Genomic DNA, 24,064 nt, shown 5'->3' on the forward strand with positions numbered 1-24,064 from the left:
CAAATCATGTATTTGTAAAATGGTGTAACCGTTGAGAGGAAATAAATAAATAAATATGTGTTTTATACGTAATGTGAAATATTTAGCACTTTTGACGTAGTTGTGAGGTTGGTACGGTTCGATGACAGCAGCAGGAAGTGTGTTAAAAATAATAATAATAGCACATCAGCAGCGCAGCGCAGCAGTAGCAGCACATCACTTCACTGCTCAGGAAATTTCCAAAAAAATATCCATCCCTACCCTAAGCCCTAAAACTGTCTCTAAACCCTAATCGATTTTGGGTTTCTTGTGCGCTGATAATCTGTGTCTGCGACTGCAGTTTCATTAAGGACTCCTAGGACTGGATCGATTTTGATTTGTTCCATAAAATATTCTATCACGGATAAGTTCTTCTAGTCGTGAGTATTAATTGAACGCTTATAATTCTTGAATAAGACGTCTGCTTGACATGGATGCTTTTGTGAGCAATGTCTTCTTGTAAAGACATTGAAAACCCCTGTTTATACCACGATGGTGTTTGTTATTCCAAAATGTAGGCTACAAATTGTAGACTAAAGAAGCCTAGATAGTCTATTAGCACAATTTTGCATTATGAATTCTTTATAGGAATTCCAAGTTGGCTAGGCTCATTATTTTATGAGCGTCACCTAAGTTATCACAGATCCATTTTAGTGATCTAGGCCTACTTACTCTGCTTAGGCCATTTATGACGAAAATTCAATTTAACTGTAGGCCTAACTAACTGCCTATAAAGCAGTCTAGGGCAATAGTAACTTACTTTTTAGTCAATAAATAGGTTTTAAATTACTAAACGCAGAGGATATGCGTCCAGTAACCGAACGTGGATTAGCTGTCCGGCAGTGGCGTCACCGGGTTGTACGAGGTTTGGAACACCATTAGTCCCTACCACAACGATACGATGTACAGCCATTGGTGTTTGTGGTGTGGTGGATAGAGTACTCGGCTGATTTACAAGAGGCATCTAGATCGAATCCCATCGGTGACACATGATCTGAGAACATTCGAGTGTCATGCCCTGGATGACTTGATATGGATTAACCCAAATGATCCTAGAAAATTTTGCGTTCCACTTAAGAGTTAGGCTAGATTAGCTTTAGGCCTGTTTAGTTGGTACCTAAATTAACACAGCAATTTGTGGAGGTTGCCCTATTCAGAGTTAAAAATCAGAATAAAAACCCCGATAAATGGTTGATGGGTCTGCCATTGCAGGGGTGAGAAGATGATGGTGGGGGATGAAGAGCCACGCCCTACTGATGAGTGGCCTCCTCCCACCGATACAAAGGACGCCAACTCTTCTAGGCTTCTCTTCCTCACTGTGAACCAGAACAACTTTCAGGTAAGTCAACACAAATTGGACTATAATCAATTCCTAACCAAGTTACGAAGATCTCCACTACAGTTATCCATTATCCCACCAAAGCAGTCTGCGGCAAGGTAATGTAAGTTAAAAAGGTAGGATAACATGGGCTAATAGGCTAATTCATAACCAATGTTTTATGTTGTTAATTATTTAATCACCCCAATTACTAAAGTTATGTTGGAAAAAACTTTACAAGGCTTTAAGATAATCACCAATAAGTACGTGTACTAAAAATGTTTGCGGCAGTGGCAGTGACCAGGATCCAAACCCACGACATCGCTGCCTTGGGCTCGAAGTCCGTGACGCTACCAAATGAGCCATCGACTTACCAAATACCGTACAGAAATAACTGTTCGAACTTATGAGGTCGGATAGCCAAAGATTCAATAATCAAGACAAGACTCAACAGTACTGTAGGCCTACGGTACATGAGATTACTATTAGTGAATTTTTAATAAGATACCTAGGCCTACGTAGTTTTTATATTTTCAAATAAAACTTCAAATCTTCAATCTTCTTAAAATATTGTACATTATAGGCCTAGAGCTTGAGGGTTAATGATGTTCTGACTGTCTTAGGTGCAATATGTGGAGGGGGAGCCGTCTGCTGGCTACAGCTCGGGTCTGGACAGTTTCTCAGAGCTGGAGCAGAGAGTGGTGAGCCCCCTAGACCCCAACATGGGCTGTACTGCGTGTTACTCTCCAGTGTACAGAGCCGGCTCTCCTCTCATGTCAGGTCAAGGTCAGTAACAGAATGCATTGTAATAGCCCCGAAGCTGTCACATTGACTTATAAGTTACTAGCAGAGTACCCGTCCTTCGTACAGGGTTGGCCTATATAATAATAAAATGCTTATTGCAGCTATACTCAAGCTTTGCGTTTGCAATGAGGAAGGACACAGTTTGATAAAATTTGCTTCTTACTCTTTGCTTCTTACTTCTTTGCTCTTTGAGTATTACACATCTACCGTAACCATAATGTTCTACCACTTCACCTAAACAATAGAGAAAAATAAATTATCAAAAATTCACAAAATATCACAAATTATTCATGAAAAATAAAAAAACATAAAACAATCTTACTTTAACAGTTAGTTCTCATTACGTATCACAGTTTTTTGTTGCTGCTTGGTTCAAAATAGCTGCTTTCATAAATGCAAAAAAATATTGCTGCACCCTGTTGGTAAATCTTATAACTTTTTAATGCTTTTGCATATCATAGAACCAACTTTTTTATTTGAGACAGCTGACTAAATTTTTTAATTCCCTTTAAATGTGAATACTCATAAGGTTAACATGGGAAACTACAGAGCCACTGGGGCGGAGCCCAAAAGGATTTTTGAGATATGAATATGCCTATATGTTAATCGGGAATGTGAGCTAACATCATGCCAAATTTCAGCCCAATACGTCTAGTAGTTAGTGTGTGATTGAACTTCAAACAAACAAACAAACACACAAACTTTCACATTTATAATATTAGTAAGATTACGAGGACTGTCCGTGAATCACATCTCCGCTGATATCCCCTTGTGACTGACTTAGCAAGGTAGTTCAAATCTGACACCAGCACCGTGATTGTTTCATTCACTAATTGTCTATCGTTTCTCCCACAACCGCAAAGCAAAACAATGGGCGACATTGTCGTATGAGGAAAAAGCCAACAGAAAGATTGTACCAGTGTTTAATTAACTGCAGCAGACACAAGGAATTGTCATTGCAGATTAAAGCGTCTATGAAGATAAGGCAATCGTAAATTACTATTTCACCGCAATCACGGGAGACTATGTAGCAAGCGTAACTTCCCTCACATGGTTTATTGTGACAAGACTAATGTTCCGTCGCATAAGGGTAGAATAGTAGTTTCTGGAAGTGAAGATTACTGTGCAAATGTCAGATCAGAAATAGCTCGCATGACTGCAAAGACTGGATCTTGTTAGAGATCTTAACATACAGACAACCCCTGTACAATATCTCACAGCATTTCTAATAGTAACAATCATGGTGTGACATTTGTAATTTTTAAAACCTTAGTTCAGGAAGAATGTTAAATATGTTTGAGTAGAATGGACAATGATTTACACTATACACAACATATACAACTAAAAACTATATACAGTTAACACAATAGGTCTATGACGGAAAACATTGCGGGATCAAGGAGTGGACATATTTATCAACAGTTTCCACTTGACTTTTTCTTTGCAGTTATTGATTTGTATTACTTGTATTTCCAATAGTTTTTATATCATTTTGAAAAAATCTCCTTATGTAAAAGCATAGACAACTAGATTTAAATATAGACCGACAGCAGTGCTATGGTTAGCATAAGTTCTGGCGTCCACCGGTGAGAGCACTGTGTAGTTGTGGCGCACGAGATAAGTAACTATACGGCACTCCCAGCAGTGGACGCCAGAACTTAAGGGTCAATGTCGCATAATGATGAATTTTCAGGAAAGTAAAAAAAAAATTTTTTACTTTTGAAATCGATATACTACTAGCCTATTACAATCAGTATTTACCAAGGAATAATGTATACTAATCAGCAGAGCTGAATTTTACTTACTTTAATTTATAACTCTATTTTTAGCTTGAAGGTCACACAAAAAATGCCAGTCGGTCACGCTGATGAATTTGCAAAAATAAAGTAGTAAAAATTATATTAAATTAAAAATTTCATCATAAATGTTATAGGGGAGAGTGTTGTACCTTTGGACGGTTGTACCTTTGGACAGTAGGGAAATTTTAATTAAGATAAGGGAAATTTAATTTTTTTACCCTCCAACATGAAGTGGCACTCCTGAAACCTACCTCAGTGGAGGGAAAGACACCTGCAGAGTTGCATGTTGTTGCCATGTGAAGAAGATTGATTTTCAACTCAAAAAGTAAGTTATGGATTATATATTTCTCGATTTTTCATAAATTTCATTAAGTATAATTTAGAATATAAAGATTTCAGCTAAGGTAACTGAAATCTTCTCTTTCAAATGGCATAATTCTTTATTACTTTTCATAACCTCAAAATTGCTTTTTATCAAGTTACAAGTTAACAGTACACTTGTTGTACCTTTGGACAGACATGGTGTTGTACCTCTGGACAGTGTCTAAAGGTACAACACATTTTATAGACTGTAATCTAATGTAAACAAAACTTATAATTTATACAAATTTAAGGATTTTCATTGAAATAAAGCTTGATTTTTATAATTAATTAATTAATTAGGCCTGTAGTACAAATTATTAATAATTAATTATCTTCTTTTTTAGTGCCGAGAAGCAAGTCTGGAGTGACCCGTAAGAAAATTTCTAAAGAAATTTTAGAAGAAGCCGTCAAAGCAGTGTTGGACGGGAAATCTTTGAGAAAAACTGCAAATGAATTTTCCATAAATAAATCTACTTTGTGGAATTATGTAAAAACACAAGGAAAATCAGGTAACGAATCAGTAGATATTAAATTAGGAAAAAATGATACAAAAAAGGTGTTTACTGAAAAGCAAGAAACGGAGCTGGTTGAGTATTTAGAAACTGCTGCTCGCCTTCATTATGGATTAACTAAAAGAGAAACAAGAGTACTTGCTTTTGAATATGCTTCTATAAACAAAATAAAATGTCCAGAACAATGGGGAGTTGAAAAAATTGCGGGGAAAGAGTGGATGCGTGCTTTTTTAAAAAGGTGGACAAAATTGTCGCTCCGGAAACCTGAAGCCACCAGTTTAGCTAGAGCAACAAGTTTCAATGCTGCAAATGTAAAAACATTTTTTGATAACTACAAAACTGTCCTTAGTAGATACAAGTTTAAAGAACATCAGATCTTCAATCTCGATGAAACTGGCAATTCAACTGTTCACAATCCCCCTAAAATAATAGCACCTAAAGGAGTGAAACAAATTGGCAGCATGACTTCGGGGGAAAGGGGGGCAAATGTTACTATGATTGGTTGCATCAATGCGGCCGGAAACCATGTTCCTCCCATGTACATTTTTCCGAGGGTGAATTTTAAACAGCACATGATCAATGGTGCTCCTCCAGGATCAATTGGTGGAGCACATATAACAGGGTGGTCCACAGAAGAAATTTTTGTTCAATACTTGGATCACTTTATTAAATTTGTAAAACCAACAAAAGATGATCCTGTTCTCATGATTCTTGATAATCATGAGTCCCATATATCGATTGAAGCGATAAATAAAGCTAGGGCCTCTGGAATTGTCATGCTTACCTTCCCACCCCACACGTCACACAAACTACAGCCACTTGATAGAACAGTGTTTGGTCCCTATAAGAAGTTCTACAACGTCGCTGCCTCTGAGTGGATGTTATCAAATCCTGGAAAACCCATGACAATTTACGAAGTAGCCAAAATCTCTGGTACTGCTTATCTACAAGCATTTACTGCAAGAAATATTATCAGTGGCTTTTCTGTTACCGGAATTCACCCCTTAAATGAAAACATATTTAAGCCTGAAGAGTTTTTGCCTTCCAACGTCACGGACAGACCAGTCATTGAAACCAGTGAAAATGGAAATGAAAGCAATGCGCTGACTACATCTAGTCCATTAATCAACCATGACTCAATGCCATCAACTTCCCATGTAGGAAATGAGGCAACAACATCAAGTGCTTTTGTATGTCATGAGCCAACACAATCTACCATATCACCACATCTTATTAGACCATTTCCCAAGGCCTTACCTCGGAAGAAGAAACCCGGTAAAAAGAAAGGGAAATCGGCTGTGATGACTGATACGCCTCAAAAAATGCTGATTGAAGCACAGAGTGCCCTGAAAAAACTCAAGGCTGAAAAGAAGGAAAAAAAGAAACCTGCAAATAAGAAGTTGGATTTTAAAATCACGGAACATCCTGATAGTGTTTTGACTGAGAGATTTGACGAATCAAATTTATCCCCCAAAAAACCGGCACTTAAGAAAAAGAAAAAAACTCGTCAAGTGATTATTTCCTCTAGCTCCGAAGATGAGGATTTCGCAGTTCTTGAAGATTCATCAGATGATTCAATTTCAAAGTTGAAAGAAGCAATTGAAATGGACGAAAAGGAAGAAGCGGAAGAGAAGTCACTATTAGAAAATGAAGAGGTTAAAGTAGGGGACTTTGTTCTCGTTAGAATGATGGGGAAGAAAACTGTCATGTATTACGTTGCTGAAATTGTAAAGACTATTTCAAAGACTGAGTTTGAAGTAAAGTATTTAAAAAGATTGGGTGAAACTAACAAATTCTTTAGGGATAAAGAGGACATTTATAACATTTTTGAAAGTGAAATTGAGCGCAAACTACCACAGCCCCTTTCCACTGGTAGTTCAGAAAGGCAGGTTTCCCAGCTGACTTTCAGTATAGATTTTATGTCACTTCCTGTCAAATAAATTCTTGAATTAGAAGGGAGTAAAACTTGTAAATTAGGCTAAGTCATTGCCTATCACATTTTTTTGCCAGATGAGAAGTTATTTCAACCTTATTAATAAAACTATAGGCCAATTTATTGTATACAACTACTATATTTAAGCTTACATTCTTTTTGTATCAATAAAATACTTTTTAATAATTTAACAATTCATTTTTGTTATCCCAAACATTATGTCCAAAGGTACAACATCATTGTCCAAAGGTACACGAAGGTGTTGTACCTTAAGACATTCTTCCGTATTTTGTTTTTTGTGAAATAAAAAAGTACTTTAAAAAGTTTTAAAAAGTTTAAAATATGTATTTTGTAGCTGAATAGTTGCTTAATCTCCTGCATTTATCAGCATTTCAATATCTTGAACCATGGCTAAATGAAAAATATTTAAGTGAAATTTGTCCAAAGGTACAACACCCTCCCCTACCCTTCAAAATTCAAATAAACGAAACCAAAATATTTAATTTCGTTCAATTTGAGGAAATTTTAACAATTTGAGCTAACCTAAAATGAATTGGCTCTACTTTGCAGACGAAACTTCAGTATGAATGACAAATATTTTAACAGTAAATTGCAGTAAATTGTTGTTTGTACTGAAATATGATTGCCGGGATGGCATGTATCAGAAAACACATAAACATCATAATATAGGATAAGCAGTTAGTGAAATATAGGCCCTATGTGTTTTGGTAAGCGTGAACTACTGGCGTTGACCGTGAACTACTGGCGCTGACCGTGAACTACTGGCATTTATGGCATTGAACAACATATAACTGGAGTAAGTTACTGAAAAACACATAGACTAATGGATATAATTAGAAGAAATGTAAACCAAAATGTAATGTTTCAACAGTATTTTAATGAAATCTTTTTTTTATGAAATTACAAACATAGCCTAACATTCTTTGGTCGTTTGTGAAAGATTCATTTTGTTTCGAATTTGATGTTATAATGAAGGAACAACTACCATAAAATATTATACCCTAAACCTTATAGTTGTAAAAGAGCAACGACATTTAAAGTACAGCCAGTATTGCGCCAATCGTTCACGATATTCAACATCGTGGAACAACTGGAGCGTGAACGACTGGCAAATCTGACCTAAAATCTAGTCTATGAAAAGCTACATTTACTGCGTTGACATCCAATTTGAGGTTAGGTTCTAGGCCTAGAGACATTGTCAGAATCCTTTTTATTGTAAGTTGCAAAGTTTGTGAGTTATTAAAGTGAACGACTTGAATCTTAATTAAGGTACTATGCATTTCTTATCTGTTTATCAGTTCATTTGTAAAAATCTTCTTAAAATTCACAAAATTGTTCAGCTGTGGCTACTGCGCAAACTCATCATCACAAGCACTAGAATGAGTTTTGCCGCCTAATTACGCATCGCCCCGTTACGTCTAGAACCCATTTCGTCGAAACGTCTTTGACATGCTGTACCTTAGGGACTGCCTTTAGACAATTAAAAAAATGTCCCTATCGTATTTAGCATTTTAATACTGCTTGTTATTGATAGCAGACGATCTCCCAATGTTTATAGTTCCATTATATTGCAAAATTGTGAGGTTATGAAGTATTTATTATTTGAGTGAACATTACGGCATTAAGCTGGGGACTGTGAACGACTGGCAAATTATGATAAACAGTCCTATTTTTCTTATTGAATAAATTATTATTAGGATCTAAAACTATGTTTGCTGGAAAGGTAAGGGGTTGGATAATAATAACAACACATTATTACTTAAAATAGTATTTTTATTTTGCATTTGTGCCCAAAGGACTTCAAAATCACCCATTATGTGACATTGACCAAAAGCTAACCTCAGCACCGTTGTTGGTCTATATTTAATTCTATTACCAATGGTAAAAGGGAACCCAGTACGTTATTTGTTTTCAGGCTACCTACCAGTGACTTCACCCCCTCCGGCGGAAGAGGGAGGAGTGATAGTGCTGAGTGAGGGGATGGAGGGGCACCTGAGTGGGGCTGCAGCGGGACCGGCTGTAGCAGACGACAGCAAACTGTTGCTACTGGCTGCAGACTCATCCCAGCCTACAGAGGTTAGAAATATACTACACCAAATAGAATATAATTTAATGTCAGTAAACGCTGGTATGTGATATGCAAAAATCCAGTGACGATTAGGCCAGCCTCACACTGGTCAGACAAAACGTTTTTTGAGAAAATGTTTTGTCGGAAGACGTCTTGTCGGAAAGCATAAATGTCGCATTGGTGTGTAGTGGTCTCAGACAAAAGACAAAAAATGGAGGGAAAACTAATTCAGTCACCCGTAGACCAGTGTTGTGAAAAGCCAGAGAATTTATAAAAATTGAAATTGGTGGACGGTGTGATTTCAGCTGGTTGTACCATCAGAGGGTTGCTGTGACCAGAGACTGGAACTTCTGTTGAGCAATGGAGCAATTGCTTACGGCATTGTTGAATCAACTGACGCCAACGGAACTGGAAGGTTTATTCAGGTAAGTCGTGTTGTGTTGTTGTAAGTAACGTCTGGAATTCTATATAACGTTTAAAGATGAAAACTATTTTGTCTATGTCTCTTTAGCGATTCATAGGGGACTAAAGAGCTATTGGGAGATACCTTTCTGGGAACATTCTTCAATTCTGGTTTAAAGACCACTGTTAGTTTTACACTTTCTTTACATAGCTTGTGAAAGTTGACTACCTGTCTGTTGCCACGATCGCGGGAAACGATTATCGGTTTTTCAAAACCGCAAAATATTCTAATGGGTATTGCCACAATCGCGAGGGATGATTATTGGTGTTGCCGAAACCACAAAATATGCTCACGGGTGTTGCCGCTATCGCGGATACGATTATCGGTGTTGCTGAAACCACAAAATATGCTCACGGGTGTTGCCGCGGTCACAGGAAACGATTTTTAGTGTCGCCAAAACCGCAAATTATGATCACGGGAGTTGCCGCGATCGCGAGAGATGATTACTGGTGTCGCCTTACCTACCAGTAGGGCCTAATACTTTTAATATGTTGTATAAGCTATTATCCTTTGTAAAAGTTATAGTGCTTACAAGTTATTGAAAAAATAAATAATACAATTTCTAACCTACTATTTCTTAAAAACATTTTTTATATACATATACATTAGTTAATTTCATTATGTGATAAAAATTATGATTTCTTTAAAAAATCTTTTATAAGTTTTACTTAATATAAAACAACATGATAAAGCTTGAAGTAGGGTTCCGATAGTAGTTCTTAAAATTCTTCAATTTGTTTTGAATTCTCCTGGAAAACTTAACGAATTTTTCAAACCAGATTTAGTAGACACTATGTAGTTGCAACGAGCTAGTTGCAACAGTAAAGCCCCGTGTACTCGTAGCTAGTTTAGAGCAGCTAATATTCGCTATAAGCACTAATTGGGCACACTAGCACAAAAGTTTCCATCTACACGTGGCTAGTTATTAAATTAAATTAGCGCTATTCATGTAGAAGTGAAGTGTTCATTGGTCGCAGTTGTTATTTCAGCTTGCACAAAATGTCTTCGGTTCCTTTAAATCAAAATATTTTGAGACAATTGGTATACAAGAGTTACACGTGTGAACATGAACTTAATAAAAAGAGACAAACTTTACCTTAAACTAGTTTTATATGTAAAAAATATTTGAAAGTACCATCTAATACCCTAATGGCAAGGCCTTAATTTACACCTCTTCCTTCTTGTTCTATGTAGAAATTTTGCACCACAGCTATAGACTAGATGTGATTCAACCTGTTCAAAGCAGCAGTTTAACTGGGTTTTTCATTATGTGTTATAAAGTATTTGGTTTCTGATCGCAATCGTCATAAGTACTAAAATAATAAAAAAATATTCCTACCTAATTAAAATCAATAAGGGAGGGTCACTATAGTTGGATGTAGTTTTTAAATTCACAAATAATATGCATGTTATTTCAGATACCAAGAGAATATTTGGTGGCTGCCAGAGCTCAAAACAGCGAACTCCCTATCGAAGACAATGGCCAAAGTGAAAACCTGCAGGAAGAAAATGCACAGGATGATAATGGGCATTTGCGAACTTTGTACAACACACTGAGAGAGCAAGGTATGGTTCAGATCCAATATTAGGGAGAATTGAATTAAGCTTGGACTTAAGTAAATCAAAAGTTAACCAGAGAAATACTTATAAATTTGAGTTATGATAGAATGGTGCCGTTCGAACATATTGCACCAGTCTTACAGGTAAAAATTCAACATTTTGTAGCCTAGTTTAAAACAATTTTAGTTTGTGCTGGATTTGTAGAGGAACGCGGCGGAACGGAGTTCCGGTACTTCTTTTTCAGAAAGATTAAAATATTGACATAAATTGGTACAAATCACATCAAATAGGTTACAGTTACGGAACTTCATTTTTTACAAATTGAACACTGATTTTACTAAAATAACAATGTTTGAATTCCTTTACAAAGTAAGTATTTTCACCATCTTTTGAACTGATTCGTATTTGATTGGTTTGAACAGTTTTTTGGTACAATAGCTGGTCTCAAATAAAATTAATAGGATCAAAATCTTTAAATACATCTCTTCAGTTTAATGTTGAAACAGTTTCAATATAAAATCTTAAAATGGATTGCTATAAATCCATTTTTATCATGTTGTAGTGTTTTTAAGCTTGTTACCCTTCAATATTAAGAAAGAAAATAAACGGTCAGCAATCTGACACACACTTTCTCCCATTATTTCCTCAACCGTTATTATGGGTAAGCGGTGGGAGTTTACCTATGATATTTTACCGGTATATAATTTTTTAACCATAATTTTTACAGCAATGGGAGCTATACCATTTTGTTCAGAATTTAAAGGCCTATAACATTATAAATTTTATCAAAATTGTTCGGGCCATTTTTTAGAAAAGAATTATGGTTTTATAGAAAAATCACCATTAAATATCAAAATTTCAAAAAGTAAAAAAAACACCTGGAGATACCATGGATTAGTACACATACCAAATTTCATTAACCCTAGAAGTGGCCAATGATCTTTATACGATTGTTGGTCGTCATGACAAAATGGCCTCCTTTTCGGACATACCTTCACATAAACTTTTAACTTTTTTCTTCCTTTTAGCATGAGGATTCATTTCCCAAAGTCCTGAAACGTTTTTTTTTTGGACACCCTGTATAAATATGGCCTGTGGATACATTCATTGAATGGGTAGCCAGAATCTGTGCAATTTCTTTGAGATTAAAAATGTATCCATACAATGCAAAGATAAGTTTTGTCCTCATTAAAAGCATAAATGTATAAAAAGGGCCAGATTAATATACTTTCTAATTTAAAAAAAATCTGCCTGTCCTAGACCAAGTATCCTGCCCGTCCATGAAGAGTTGAATCCATTATATTTGTTGCCAAGCTAGAACAGCTGGAATGATTCACTCTATAGTTACTGTCACTGATTCTTCTGATATTCTGTGTTCAGGTCTCATAATTGAGCTGAGGCTGCAGGATCAGAATCAGCAGCTGATAGATCAGTCACTGTCTCTACCAGTGCTGCAGAACTTCTCTGAAACACAGTCTAACTATCAGCCGTCTGCTGAGGACCCGCCTCAAGAACCCATTGAGAGACGATACTGTGAGTGACCTCCCTAGAAGTAGGCACCCCATCCACATGTTAAAATTGTCACAATAAAAAAAAATTAACATACAGTAGAACTCCAATTATCCGAACTCCGATTAACCGAATCTCCAATTATCCGAATCGCTTATTTCAACAATTTTAAAAACGTAAAGGTACAGTAATAAGTTTTGCAAAATATCAAAGAATTAAACACATTTAGCCAATTTTGGACTTTGATGGAACACTATTGACTTAATAACATGTAGCCTATAGAACACTTGTACTATGAACATTGTAAACTGTAAACATGTTCTGATTTAAATTATTATTAATTAAAAGTTCACTTAGTACCGAAAATGAGGATTTTTCTTTAAAATTCCTGGAATTCCGGTAAAACTCCGATTATACGAATTTTTGATTATCCGAATGGGGTCTGGTCCCTATTGATTCGGATAATCAGAGTTCTACTGTAGTTTAATTTTGATTTTCATAAAAATATAAGTTTGTTGTGAAGAGCGATATCTTTTTTCAAATCTTCTTTAGTTGGAAATGCGAACAATGACACTTAAATTTCCAAATGTTTGTGTTTCTAGTGGTACATACTATCCATACAATAACCCTTAAGACCTAGGCTCTTGGCTATGTTACACCCTTACCTTGGCAGGTCAATTCATATTATTTTAATTTGTCATGTTATTTTTTGGCAGGGTGCGAGGAATGCAATGTTCTAATGGACTCGGATTGTGCTGAACATCAAATAAACAGGAAGATAAGTGACAAAGCTGTGCCTTCTAGAGCGAGAGCTACTCTGCCTGCGTCCTATCTGGCCATCAACAGGGTGTCAGACGAAGTAGAAGGTGAGTAGACATTGGAGTTATGTCTCCCTTCAAGTTTCCTTAATGGGCATTTTAGTACAGTAGTTTTTTACATCCTACCTTGACATTCTTGGACACTAGGCTCTGGCCTAGAACTGTTTTACTTCAGGCTAGTTCTAAAGGTTTGTAACATTATCACATACCTTGTTAAAAATAATTGTTTATAATTGGATTTGAACCTAGAACCTCAGCAACTGAGTCCTTTTGTTCTACTTTTGATCTGTTTGCTCCGTGAGATTCTCGGTAGTAATGATGGTGAAATCCAGAAATCCAAAATTTTCAAAACAAGCAATATAGAATCTACTGTGGTAGGTAGTCCATTCTCAACATTATTAACTTGATATTATCCTAAAACTTAAAATTCACCAAGCAAAAATTAATCAAGCAACATTGTGGTAGTGTTCTATCTTCCATCTCCTGCTATCGCAATATTTTAGTATCCGTGACCTAAAAAAAATCTCTAAATTATTTAAATCCTGCCTGAGTACATAAAATAGTCTTAAAAAACCCAAAGTGGTTGCTGTTTGAACATTTCTATTCAGAAATATGTTAACCTCCTTGACAATCTCATGGGTTGTTGCTGGCAAACAGTGAATATAACAATATTTGTTAATCAATTCTTGAGTCCAGCCAATGAAATTGTGGATTCAAATTCCAAATTGAGATTTGTTATTTTCAGTCAACCTGTCACTCAAACAAGCGACTTGTAGTTATACTTGAAGTTTATTGAGTTCAATTGTGCTTGTAGAATACGGTGTGTTTGCACGGAAGACTATACCAAAGCGCACTCAGTTCGGCCCCATAGAGGGAGTGTTAGCCAAGTCAGGGGAGGTGGTGGTGTTGCAAGAGGCTCCGACTCTCAAACTCACCATAGAGTCTGACTCCGGCGAGTTCCGCATTTTGGACGTCTCCAACGAACGTAAGTTTGGTCAATTATTGTTGTAAAAGTAACTGAGCGAATATCTGTGCTTTTAGTGTGTATGTGTTGGATGAATCTCGATTTGATGTGTCTTGATGAATTTTGGGTGGGCTTTTTGTCCCTGGGCAGCAGCCACCTGTGGGCTTTTTGGACTGCCTGTTTAGTGCCTCAGAGTATGTCTAACTTTAGTCTCTGATGAAACTGTCTATGAGCTCTTCCTAAGGCAGGTGTTTGACCCTCACCAAAGGTCCAAGAATGCTGTTCTTTGCCTAATTCAGAGTTGAAATTAAATTAAATAAAAATTCTTTATTTTACCCGGCAAAGTTAGGGCCACATGGCCTTCTTACACTTAACCTGACAAACGTAAATATAAAGAAATAAAAATGCAATGTAATGATATTTCTTAATCTTATATAAATCTACATATTTAACAAATCAAGAACATAAGAAACAAAAATGCAATTTAACAAAATAATAATTACTGTAAAAAGAAATAACAAAAAAAAACACGTTCACGTTCACACTCTCACACGCACACACACCAGCAATCGCGCAAAGACACAGAAGCCCTAGGACACACCAGGCGAGACCATTTGCTCAATGTAGAGATTTTTTTGTGCCGCCACAAACTGGGGACGTTTTTCAAGGGACTTATTGTGTAGGGGTTGGCCGTTCCAAAGACGGCAGGCGTTAACAACAAAAGCCCTGTCACAAGCGGTGGTTTAATGATGAGGTATATGCTATGTGATCGAAGAAGAACGAGAAATTCGTGAACTACCCTGAGACACAAATTTAAAATCGGGTGTAAAATATTTTGGGGAGCCTGATTTCAAAATTTAAAAAACCAAAGTCAATACCGGCAATAGTTTCTCGCACTGAACTAGCCTACTATATAATTAAATTATAATTAATTGTTTACTTCTATGGCCGGAAAACTATACATTCAAGTTAAATCCTGTCGAAGATAAATCACCCTTGACGACGTGACCGGGCTGGACCATCCAGCTGCCGATCCTACTGAAGCCGAACTAGAGGGGGTCTACTCTACCATGTTAAATTTTCCAAAACTTAAAATTAACCCGTACAGCCTCTTTTGTCTTTTCACTCTTTTTTTTAGAACTATTTGTTAATCTATATACTAAATTTCAATTCCCGTCCAAAAGCTGTTAACAAATAAAAAATTGATTTTCAGATAAACAGAATGGTAGCTGTACAGGTAAATTTTGAGTTTTGGGAATTTCCAACATGCTATTTTAGTTTGTCTTTGGTCCAGGCAAATACCTTGAAAAGTCAGTAGAGTTCTGAGACACCCTGTATGTACTCCAGCCCTGATTTGTGTTCAATTGACCATGTTAATACCTTGTAATGTCACAGATATGTCCAACTGGATGAGGTTTGTGAGGAGAGCTACCACAGATAGACCTCCCAATCTGCTGTTGTCTCAGCTAGGCAACTCTCTCTACTTCACCACAACGCAGATGATACATCAGAAGGAGGAGTTACTAGTGTGGTACAGTCCGTCATATGCTGTCAGACGTGGTCTGCCCGCCAACCCCCCACCGATTGGTAGGTTAATAATGTGTCTGTCTTCAAACTGTTCATAACAGATCTCAAGTATGGCAATGTGGTGTTGGGAGCAACTTCTAACACTAACCTTTAGAGAACTCTCACATACATTGCAAAGTAAATTGGTCTATAATTTATATAAATTTAACAAAGAATTTCTAGGATGTTTTGTTTATTTAGCATGTGCTTGCAAACATTTGAAACAAATTTTAAATTTGTGTTTTTGTAATTTTTTCCCTAGTTTGATAAAAGTATTTGATCAGGTTACACAACACAACTTGGTTTAAGTAAGGTTATTTGGTACGACTGTATGTAAAAGAAAATCACAATTTCTCCTATTTATATGATATTCATATTATTTATATTGCTTTTTTAGAGTGGCCATGTTCTACCTGTGGGGTGAAGCTGAAAACAGCTGAAGAACTGGCAAAACATTCAAACTGTCACAAAGCTACAGCTGTGGTAAGTGTGGTTACAACTCTGACGCCAAACGTAGACTGGCAAAGCTTTTAGAAATAACATGCACAAAAAAATGTCTAATAGCCCAAGGAGTCAAGGGGGTGTACTTACTAATAGATAATCATGTTTTGGCTAATTTATTGTTTTTGTGTTTCCATGGATTGCTGTTGGGGTAGCAGTTTAAGGTGAATGTGAAAGGATCCATCCTGGATCTAGAAACACAAACACAATATACTATAGTCACAATAGTAACACAACACACAATTATCTGAATATTTTATTGTCATTTTCCACTGACAGTTGTAAAGAAAAAAGAGTTCTTTACTTATATTCAAAATATACTCTTAACTTAACTGATCATTCCATCAATCAAAATCACCTCACACCTTTATGTAATGCAATTTGGCTATTCCATACAGGTGTGAGTATAACAAAAAGTTGCCCCCTGGTGGGGGTTTAATGAATTTAATTTACACTTTTAATTGAACTACTGAGGACATTACAATCACAGAGCTGCGCAGTGGAAATAAAGATGTTAAGTGTGGGCCCTGTAATTAAATATCCCAGAAGTCCGATTTATGGACCGTGAGAGGTCTGATATGTGTCCTCCTTCACACCTTCTTCAGCTTATTTCTAACACTTCTTAAAACTAATAGATGTGTTTATTTGAACACTCTATGAATTGAAATGTCTGTTCAGATGAAAGATTGTGATATGAATTGATACTCTGTAAAACTGTAAAATTGCAAATAATAATATTGAAATATTGATTGAAAATATTTGTGAAACTGTTTGTTCAGGAAATATTTATCAAAAGTATGACTTCAAGATGTTATATATATACTGGATTCGGTTAAGCCGATTACTCATGAATTCACCAACTTGATATTAAATATTATGAACTGAACCCATAAAAATTGTACTGTCAAAATATATTTATAGAATGTAAACATCAATATTCTTTGTGTATACTTTGTATACTTCTTACAGTTAAGCCATTTACCTCTTTACTTTTCCAGTTTTAATATTAATAATATAAGCTAAAACACAGGATAATGATAAGATGGATTTTTGTAAAAACACTGTATAATGAATCAGAATTGAGCTGTGATACAAATTAAACATAAATAATGCAGTTACATTTTGTGCACAATAATTAACGGTTTGAGAGAGAGTGAGAGAGTTGATTGTAAGCCTTGGTGGTTTGCCACATTTTGAAACTACAAAGTCTCGGGATGACCTAGCCTTGATAATTTTATTTATTTGTTTTGGATCACCAGACTCCCCAAAGATGTTCGTAATTATCAAACTGGCCAGTTTACAATTTAATCAAACAGGGACTATTATGTAGGTTTGTGATATACATCACTCCTTGCTGATCAGTGCAACGGGGCCAATCGACTGCTGAGTCGATTATTTGATAATTTTTATTTAATATTTAATATTTATGAATTTAATGGGAGTCTATCCTCATGACCCTTTATCAGCCCTAGCCTTCGACCGAGCACTCTGTTACCCCCATTTACGTTACACAATCAAACTCTCACTATTTAAAAATGTAACACTCTATTCAAAATTATTCTACACATGAAATACAAACGTTTTAAATAATAATACTGATGATGATAGAATCTGACTGTACATAGAATACAAAAATAATAATATCACAGATAAACATTGCTCTTTAAATTAATATACCATTTCAATTCAATTTAATAAATAATTTTCATTTGACTAGGTTCACTATTATAACTTAAATTCTTTGTATGACATGACCAAATTTAATAAAACATTTTATCCTGAATCGTGACCATGTGCTCTAAGTAGACCAAATGAAACATGAAAATCTCAGACCAAACAAAACATGATTCATAACTTGTAAAACGAGTGGTACATGTGAAAAAAATGTGGCAGATTGGCAAGACTATTTTAATACTAAAACACAAATAACACAAACATTTACTTACGTACACATGTCGACACATTAACATTCATTCCGACGAAGATTCACGCGTACCGAATATTTAAAAACTGACTCGTGGTTTTGTGACTTTTTGTCTGACCGAGCGGAACATCACGACACGGTTTTTTCTGGTGTAGGACTTATTAATTCTTGTTTTTTCGAGCTGGCGTTTAATGATTCAATTGAAAATACCGTCACGACGATCCGCGATTCGCTAGAAATTGACATTTGCTATCGATATGATGCATGTACGAATTTTCATCACGAACGCGAACAATCAATCCGGCATCTCAACTGTCTCGACTTAATACTAATAAAACACACCCCCAAATGCAATTCGGCGAAATTTTGACAATTGCGATCGTTTGATGCACGTACAATTTCCGCCCGAACGCTAATTTCCGAGCTACGAATTAAGATATTAATAAATTCGTCCTACACCAGCGGCAAAACGCGACTTCACATGTTGACTACGCGATTACTGAGCCACGAGTGACGACGAGACGTTTGGTTTGCACGCGACACGGTTCGAGTGTAGTATTCCTCCGCGTTACGTCATGTTGGACTGACTTGTCCATTGCCTGGCGCGGATTTTAAATCTTTGAATTTAAAAATCGGCACAGAAATCTCCCCTGCCAAAAAAAATTGGCCCGAGCGACCTTCAGGTCCGCACGAAGGCCTTTTCCATCCCGGGACAATTTCGACCCGGCGCGACGACGCTTGACGTGGCAACAGACGCTTCATTCATACGACACATTTTTTTGTTGATTTTTTTTTTCCATTGATTTACATTTAATACATTTAACACGAAACAATTTTACACATAAACATTTGAAATTTGAATAACAAAAATAGAAAATCTGAAACTTTAACAATAATAAACATTTTGCTTTGAGGTCGGTACTGAGAAATTAAAAATTGTTGTCAACTAACACCTTGTGTCATAAACCAAAACTGCATCAATCCATCAACAATTTGAATGGTGTAAACGCGCACGCTTAACACACTGTAGAATTATCTAGCATTCAGCGTTGAGTAGATGTCAACAATCAGTTCATTGACCCGTAGCGCAGTCGACAGTCAGCTGTTGCCGATGGAGTGGGCGGGGGCGGGGGACATTGTTGTGGTGAACGGCCCGATGTCTGCCTGTCTGTGCGGGTAGGTTCTACTCTCGCCCCACCACAGCTGGAACGTGACCTCTGTTGGCCAGCCTTCATGTCGCTCACAGTGGTTACATAACATGACTCAGATGATTCATTGTTTCTCAAAATATGTAATTATGAAAATGTTTAAAACAATTGACCTCAGTTTTGACTCTATTTACTCAAAATTGAAAACTATTGCACATGTAAATATAAATGTAAATATAAATATAAATAATCTCTGTACGAATATGACACAAATAAATAAACAAGTAAACGAACACAGAAATATCAATGTGGATAATTGCCTTAGAGATAACAACTGATACCCTTATCAATGCCAACCTGCCTGGTAGTAATGCCAATCTGCTTCCTTGTTACCAGACCTCTCAATATTAGTGCTATCACTTTTTGTAAAGAAAAAAGAGTTCTTTACTTATATTCAAAATATACTCTTAACTTAACTGATCATTCCATCAATCAAAATCACCTCACACCTTTATGTAATGCAATTTGGCTATTCCATACAGGTGTGAGTATAACAAAAAGTTGCCCCCTGGTGGGGGTTTAATGAATTTAATTTACACTTTTAATTGAACTACTGAGGACATTACAATCACAGAGCTGCGCAGTGGAAATAAAGATGTTAAGTGTGGGCCCTGTAATTAAATATCCCAGAAGTCCGATTTATGGACCGTGAGAGGTCTGATATGTGTCCTCCTTCACACCTTCTTCAGCTTATTTCTAACACTTCTTAAAACTAATAGATGTGTTTATTTGAACACTCTATGAATTGAAATGTCTGTTCAGATGAAAGATTGTGATATGAATTGATACTCTGTAAAACTGTAAAATTGCAAATAATAATATTGAAATATTGATTGAAAATATTTGTGAAACTGTTTGTTCAGGAAATATTTATCAAAAGTATGACTTCAAGATGTTATATATATACTGGATTCGGTTAAGCCGATTACTCATGAATTCACCAACTTGATATTAAATATTATGAACTGAACCCATAAAAATTGTACTGTCAAAATATATTTATAGAATGTAAACATCAATATTCTTTGTGTATACTTTGTATACTTCTTACAGTTAAGCCATTTACCTCTTTACTTTTCCAGTTTTAATATTAATAATATAAGCTAAAACACAGGATAATGATAAGATGGATTTTTGTAAAAACACTGTATAATGAATCAGAATTGAGCTGTGATACAAATTAAACATAAATAATGCAGTTACATTTTGTGCACAATAATTAACGGTTTGAGAGAGAGTGAGAGAGTTGATTGTAAGCCTTGGTGGTTTGCCACATTTTGAAACTACAAAGTCTCGGGATGACCTAGCCTTGATAATTTTATTTATTTGTTTTGGATCACCAGACTCCCCAAAGATGTTCGTAATTATCAAACTGGCCAGTTTACAATTTAATCAAACAGGGACTATTATGTAGGTTTGTGATATACATCACTCCTTGCTGATCAGTGCAACGGGGCCAATCGACTGCTGAGTCGATTATTTGATAATTTTTATTTAATATTTAATATTTATGAATTTAATGGGAGTCTATCCTCATGACCCTTTATCAGCCCTAGCCTTCGACCGAGCACTCTGTTACCCCCATTTACGTTACACAATCAAACTCTCACTATTTAAAAATGTAACACTCTATTCAAAATTATTCTACACATGAAATACAAACGTTTTAAATAATAATACTGATGATGATAGAATCTGACTGTACATAGAATACAAAAATAATAATATCACAGATAAACATTGCTCTTTAAATTAATATACCATTTCAATTCAATTTAATAAATAATTTTCATTTGACTAGGTTCACTATTATAACTTAAATTCTTTGTATGACATGACCAAATTTAATAAAACATTTTATCCTGAATCGTGACCATGTGCTCTAAGTAGACCAAATGAAACATGAAAATCTCAGACCAAACAAAACATGATTCATAACTTGTAAAACGAGTGGTACATGTGAAAAAAATGTGGCAGATTGGCAAGACTATTTTAATACTAAAACACAAATAACACAAACATTTACTTACGTACACATGTCGACACATTAACATTCATTCCGACGAAGATTCACGCGTACCGAATATTTAAAAACTGACTCGTGGTTTTGTGACTTTTTGTCTGACCGAGCGGAACATCACGACACGGTTTTTTCTGGTGTAGGACTTATTAATTCTTGTTTTTTCGAGCTGGCGTTTAATGATTCAATTGAAAATACCGTCACGACGATCCGCGATTCGCTAGAAATTGACATTTGCTATCGATATGATGCATGTACGAATTTTCATCACGAACGCGAACAATCAATCCGGCATCTCAACTGTCTCGACTTAATACTAATAAAACACACCCCCAAATGCAATTCGGCGAAATTTTGACAATTGCGATCGTTTGATGCACGTACAATTTCCGCCCGAACGCTAATTTCCGAGCTACGAATTAAGATATTAATAAATTCGTCCTACACCAGCGGCAAAACGCGACTTCACATGTTGACTACGCGATTACTGAGCCACGAGTGACGACGAGACGTTTGGTTTGCACGCGACACGGTTCGAGTGTAGTATTCCTCCGCGTTACGTCATGTTGGACTGACTTGTCCATTGCCTGGCGCGGATTTTAAATCTTTGAATTTAAAAATCGGCACACAGTACTTTCAATGAAGGAAGGTTTGAGTGAGAAAGTTTTTGTCTTTCTTATGTCAGGATGGGCTCATTCAGTTAAATTAAGCTGGCTCTCCCAACAAAAATCCCTAAAAAACCCTTGTGCCCTATGTCGTTTTGTATCATAATCTCTAACTGTTTTGTCTAAAATTCTTGCAATTTCTTCTAAGTAAAATACTTCAACATTTGCTTAGTATATATTTTTTGTGGCCATATTAGGCCTACTAATTTTATTGACCTATAAAGGTGTTAACAGTGCATCTTGTATAAATAATAAAACATGGATCTTAAATTAACCCAAAGATATTTTAAACATGTTCAGAATATTTTATATTGAAACATTGAAACTAATCTTTTAAACTATTAATGGATGCGCATATTTTGTCCAATAAAGATTATTTTCAATTCAATAACTTACTTCAATCACTAAATATTTTTCTAAATTTTAATATTCTTTATGATTTGTTTGATTTGTTCTCTTCTTTTTGCAATTTATTTTATTTTTATTTTATTTTCAGAACACCCTTGTTGAAGACACTCTACAATACTTTAACATGTAAATTAGCGTTGCATCACCTCAGAAGAATCAAGTTTTGCTTTTCATAGCACCGTTGTGTGAAATATATTGTCATATTTGAACGTTGAAATATTGTTACGATAATGTTAGGGTTTAATGCTAAAAAAACAACTTCAAACTGATTTGTTTCTTGAAAAGTTGACTATTCAACTGGGAATTATATTTAGAGATCGGCCACTTCCATCCTAGGTACACCACAATAACCACACTATACAAATTACGGACTCGTCAATTCTCTATACTTCTTGATTTTCAATTTTACATGATTACTTTGTGAGATCCCAATGAATTTGTGATCGTCCTCCACATTTGCATAAAGACCTTAATAATCTATCACATAAAATGGTGTTTTTATTACTTCATTATTTAAAAGAAAACAAATTCATAAACTCGTCCTATAGCTGCCAAAGCCATTAATAGGCTTGTCTGCAGCAGACATAAAAATGTTACCACTTCACAGTTCACAGTGCCTTTTTTCAATCAGTACCTTTTGGACAAACTGTAACATGAAATATAGCCTATACAGAATACAAACACAATAATTAACAGTTTTGTGATTTTTCATCTTGCAAACCTTGCATATTCCTTCTATGATCATGATAGTATCCAGGCATTCCTAATTCCTACCCTGAAAAAAAGTTGTTGAAATAATTAAAACTCTCCGTAGGAAATAAATATGAAAATGTTCTGTCCTAAAAATTTATACTTTTAAAGCACAATGAATAAATAATTGTTTCCCATCTATTTATGCCACATTTCTCTTTGTAAATCTTAATTTAGCCTGGGGTCGCAATCATACCATTTTGGATTTGGCTCATCACTAATTATATCTTCGAGTTAATTTGTGAAGTATTGATTGTTCTTCCAAGACTGAATAAAAATAACTCAAGTTATTGTAAATAAGAGTTTAATAACTGGAAGATGTCCAAACAACATAACAAATCTTGTTCCTATGTATTTATATTTTTTACTTATTAGATCTTGTACTTCTTAATAATAAGACTGGTTTAGCACCTGAAATAAAATAATCGTATTTTGATTTATTTTTACCTGTCTTACTTCAGCCTTGTTAATAATTTCCATGAAATTATGTTCATATTTTTATTTTGAACTTACTTAAAATAATGTTTTTATGATTTTTTGTTTTCCAAATTTTAGTTACTAACAATATGTTGAGTTTTCTTCAGAGGTGCTTTGGGAATGTTTTACCCAACCAAAAATATAAATAAATAATTCCCAATTGCCTAGTAAATTGATGAATTGATTGATTTAGCTAAGCTACATTAAACCCCTTAATTTTTGTCACACCGCACATAGTTGGTCATCCATTGTATCTATCATCATCATCAATCATTCATTGTATTGTGCTATCTTTGCATTCACAAAAGAAAAATAATGGAAGTCGGAAGCCAGGTGGACTTAAAAATGGACTCTGAAGAAGACTTCACTATAGAAACCTTGATTAGGCCTAGTTC

General features: G+C 35.4%; 2 protein-coding genes across 2 annotated transcripts in view; both read left to right on the forward strand.

The window, feature by feature from the left end:
* Window positions 1–206: 206 nt before the first annotated feature.
* Window positions 207–24,064, forward strand: part of LOC128985650 (PR domain zinc finger protein 10-like) — a 44,611-nt gene continuing 20,753 nt past the window's right edge. Inside the window, exons 1-11 of the mRNA XM_054405394.1 lie at window positions 207–398; window positions 1,231–1,357; window positions 1,960–2,122; window positions 8,684–8,844; window positions 9,142–9,261; window positions 10,718–10,865; window positions 12,240–12,392; window positions 13,085–13,234; window positions 14,001–14,171; window positions 15,546–15,737; window positions 16,114–16,199. Of these exons, the coding sequence (XP_054261369.1) occupies window positions 1,241–1,357; window positions 1,960–2,122; window positions 8,684–8,844; window positions 9,142–9,261; window positions 10,718–10,865; window positions 12,240–12,392; window positions 13,085–13,234; window positions 14,001–14,171; window positions 15,546–15,737; window positions 16,114–16,199 (1,461 nt within the window). The 5' untranslated portion in view covers window positions 207–398; window positions 1,231–1,240. The remainder of the gene's footprint in view (window positions 399–1,230; window positions 1,358–1,959; window positions 2,123–8,683; window positions 8,845–9,141; window positions 9,262–10,717; window positions 10,866–12,239; window positions 12,393–13,084; window positions 13,235–14,000; window positions 14,172–15,545; window positions 15,738–16,113; window positions 16,200–24,064) is intronic.
* Window positions 4,177–6,903, forward strand: LOC128985651 (uncharacterized). Its single transcript, XM_054405396.1, has 2 exons — window positions 4,177–4,264; window positions 4,647–6,903. Coding segments are annotated over exons 1-2 (2,109 nt in total). The 5' UTR covers window positions 4,177–4,263; the 3' UTR covers window positions 6,755–6,903.

Source organism: Macrosteles quadrilineatus, unplaced genomic scaffold (assembly GCF_028750875.1).
Source record: "Macrosteles quadrilineatus isolate MER2022 unplaced genomic scaffold, UCM_ALF_1.0 Scaffold_2__2_contigs__length_208266976, whole genome shotgun sequence".
In the NCBI taxonomy this organism is placed as follows: domain Eukaryota; kingdom Metazoa; phylum Arthropoda; class Insecta; order Hemiptera; family Cicadellidae; genus Macrosteles; species Macrosteles quadrilineatus.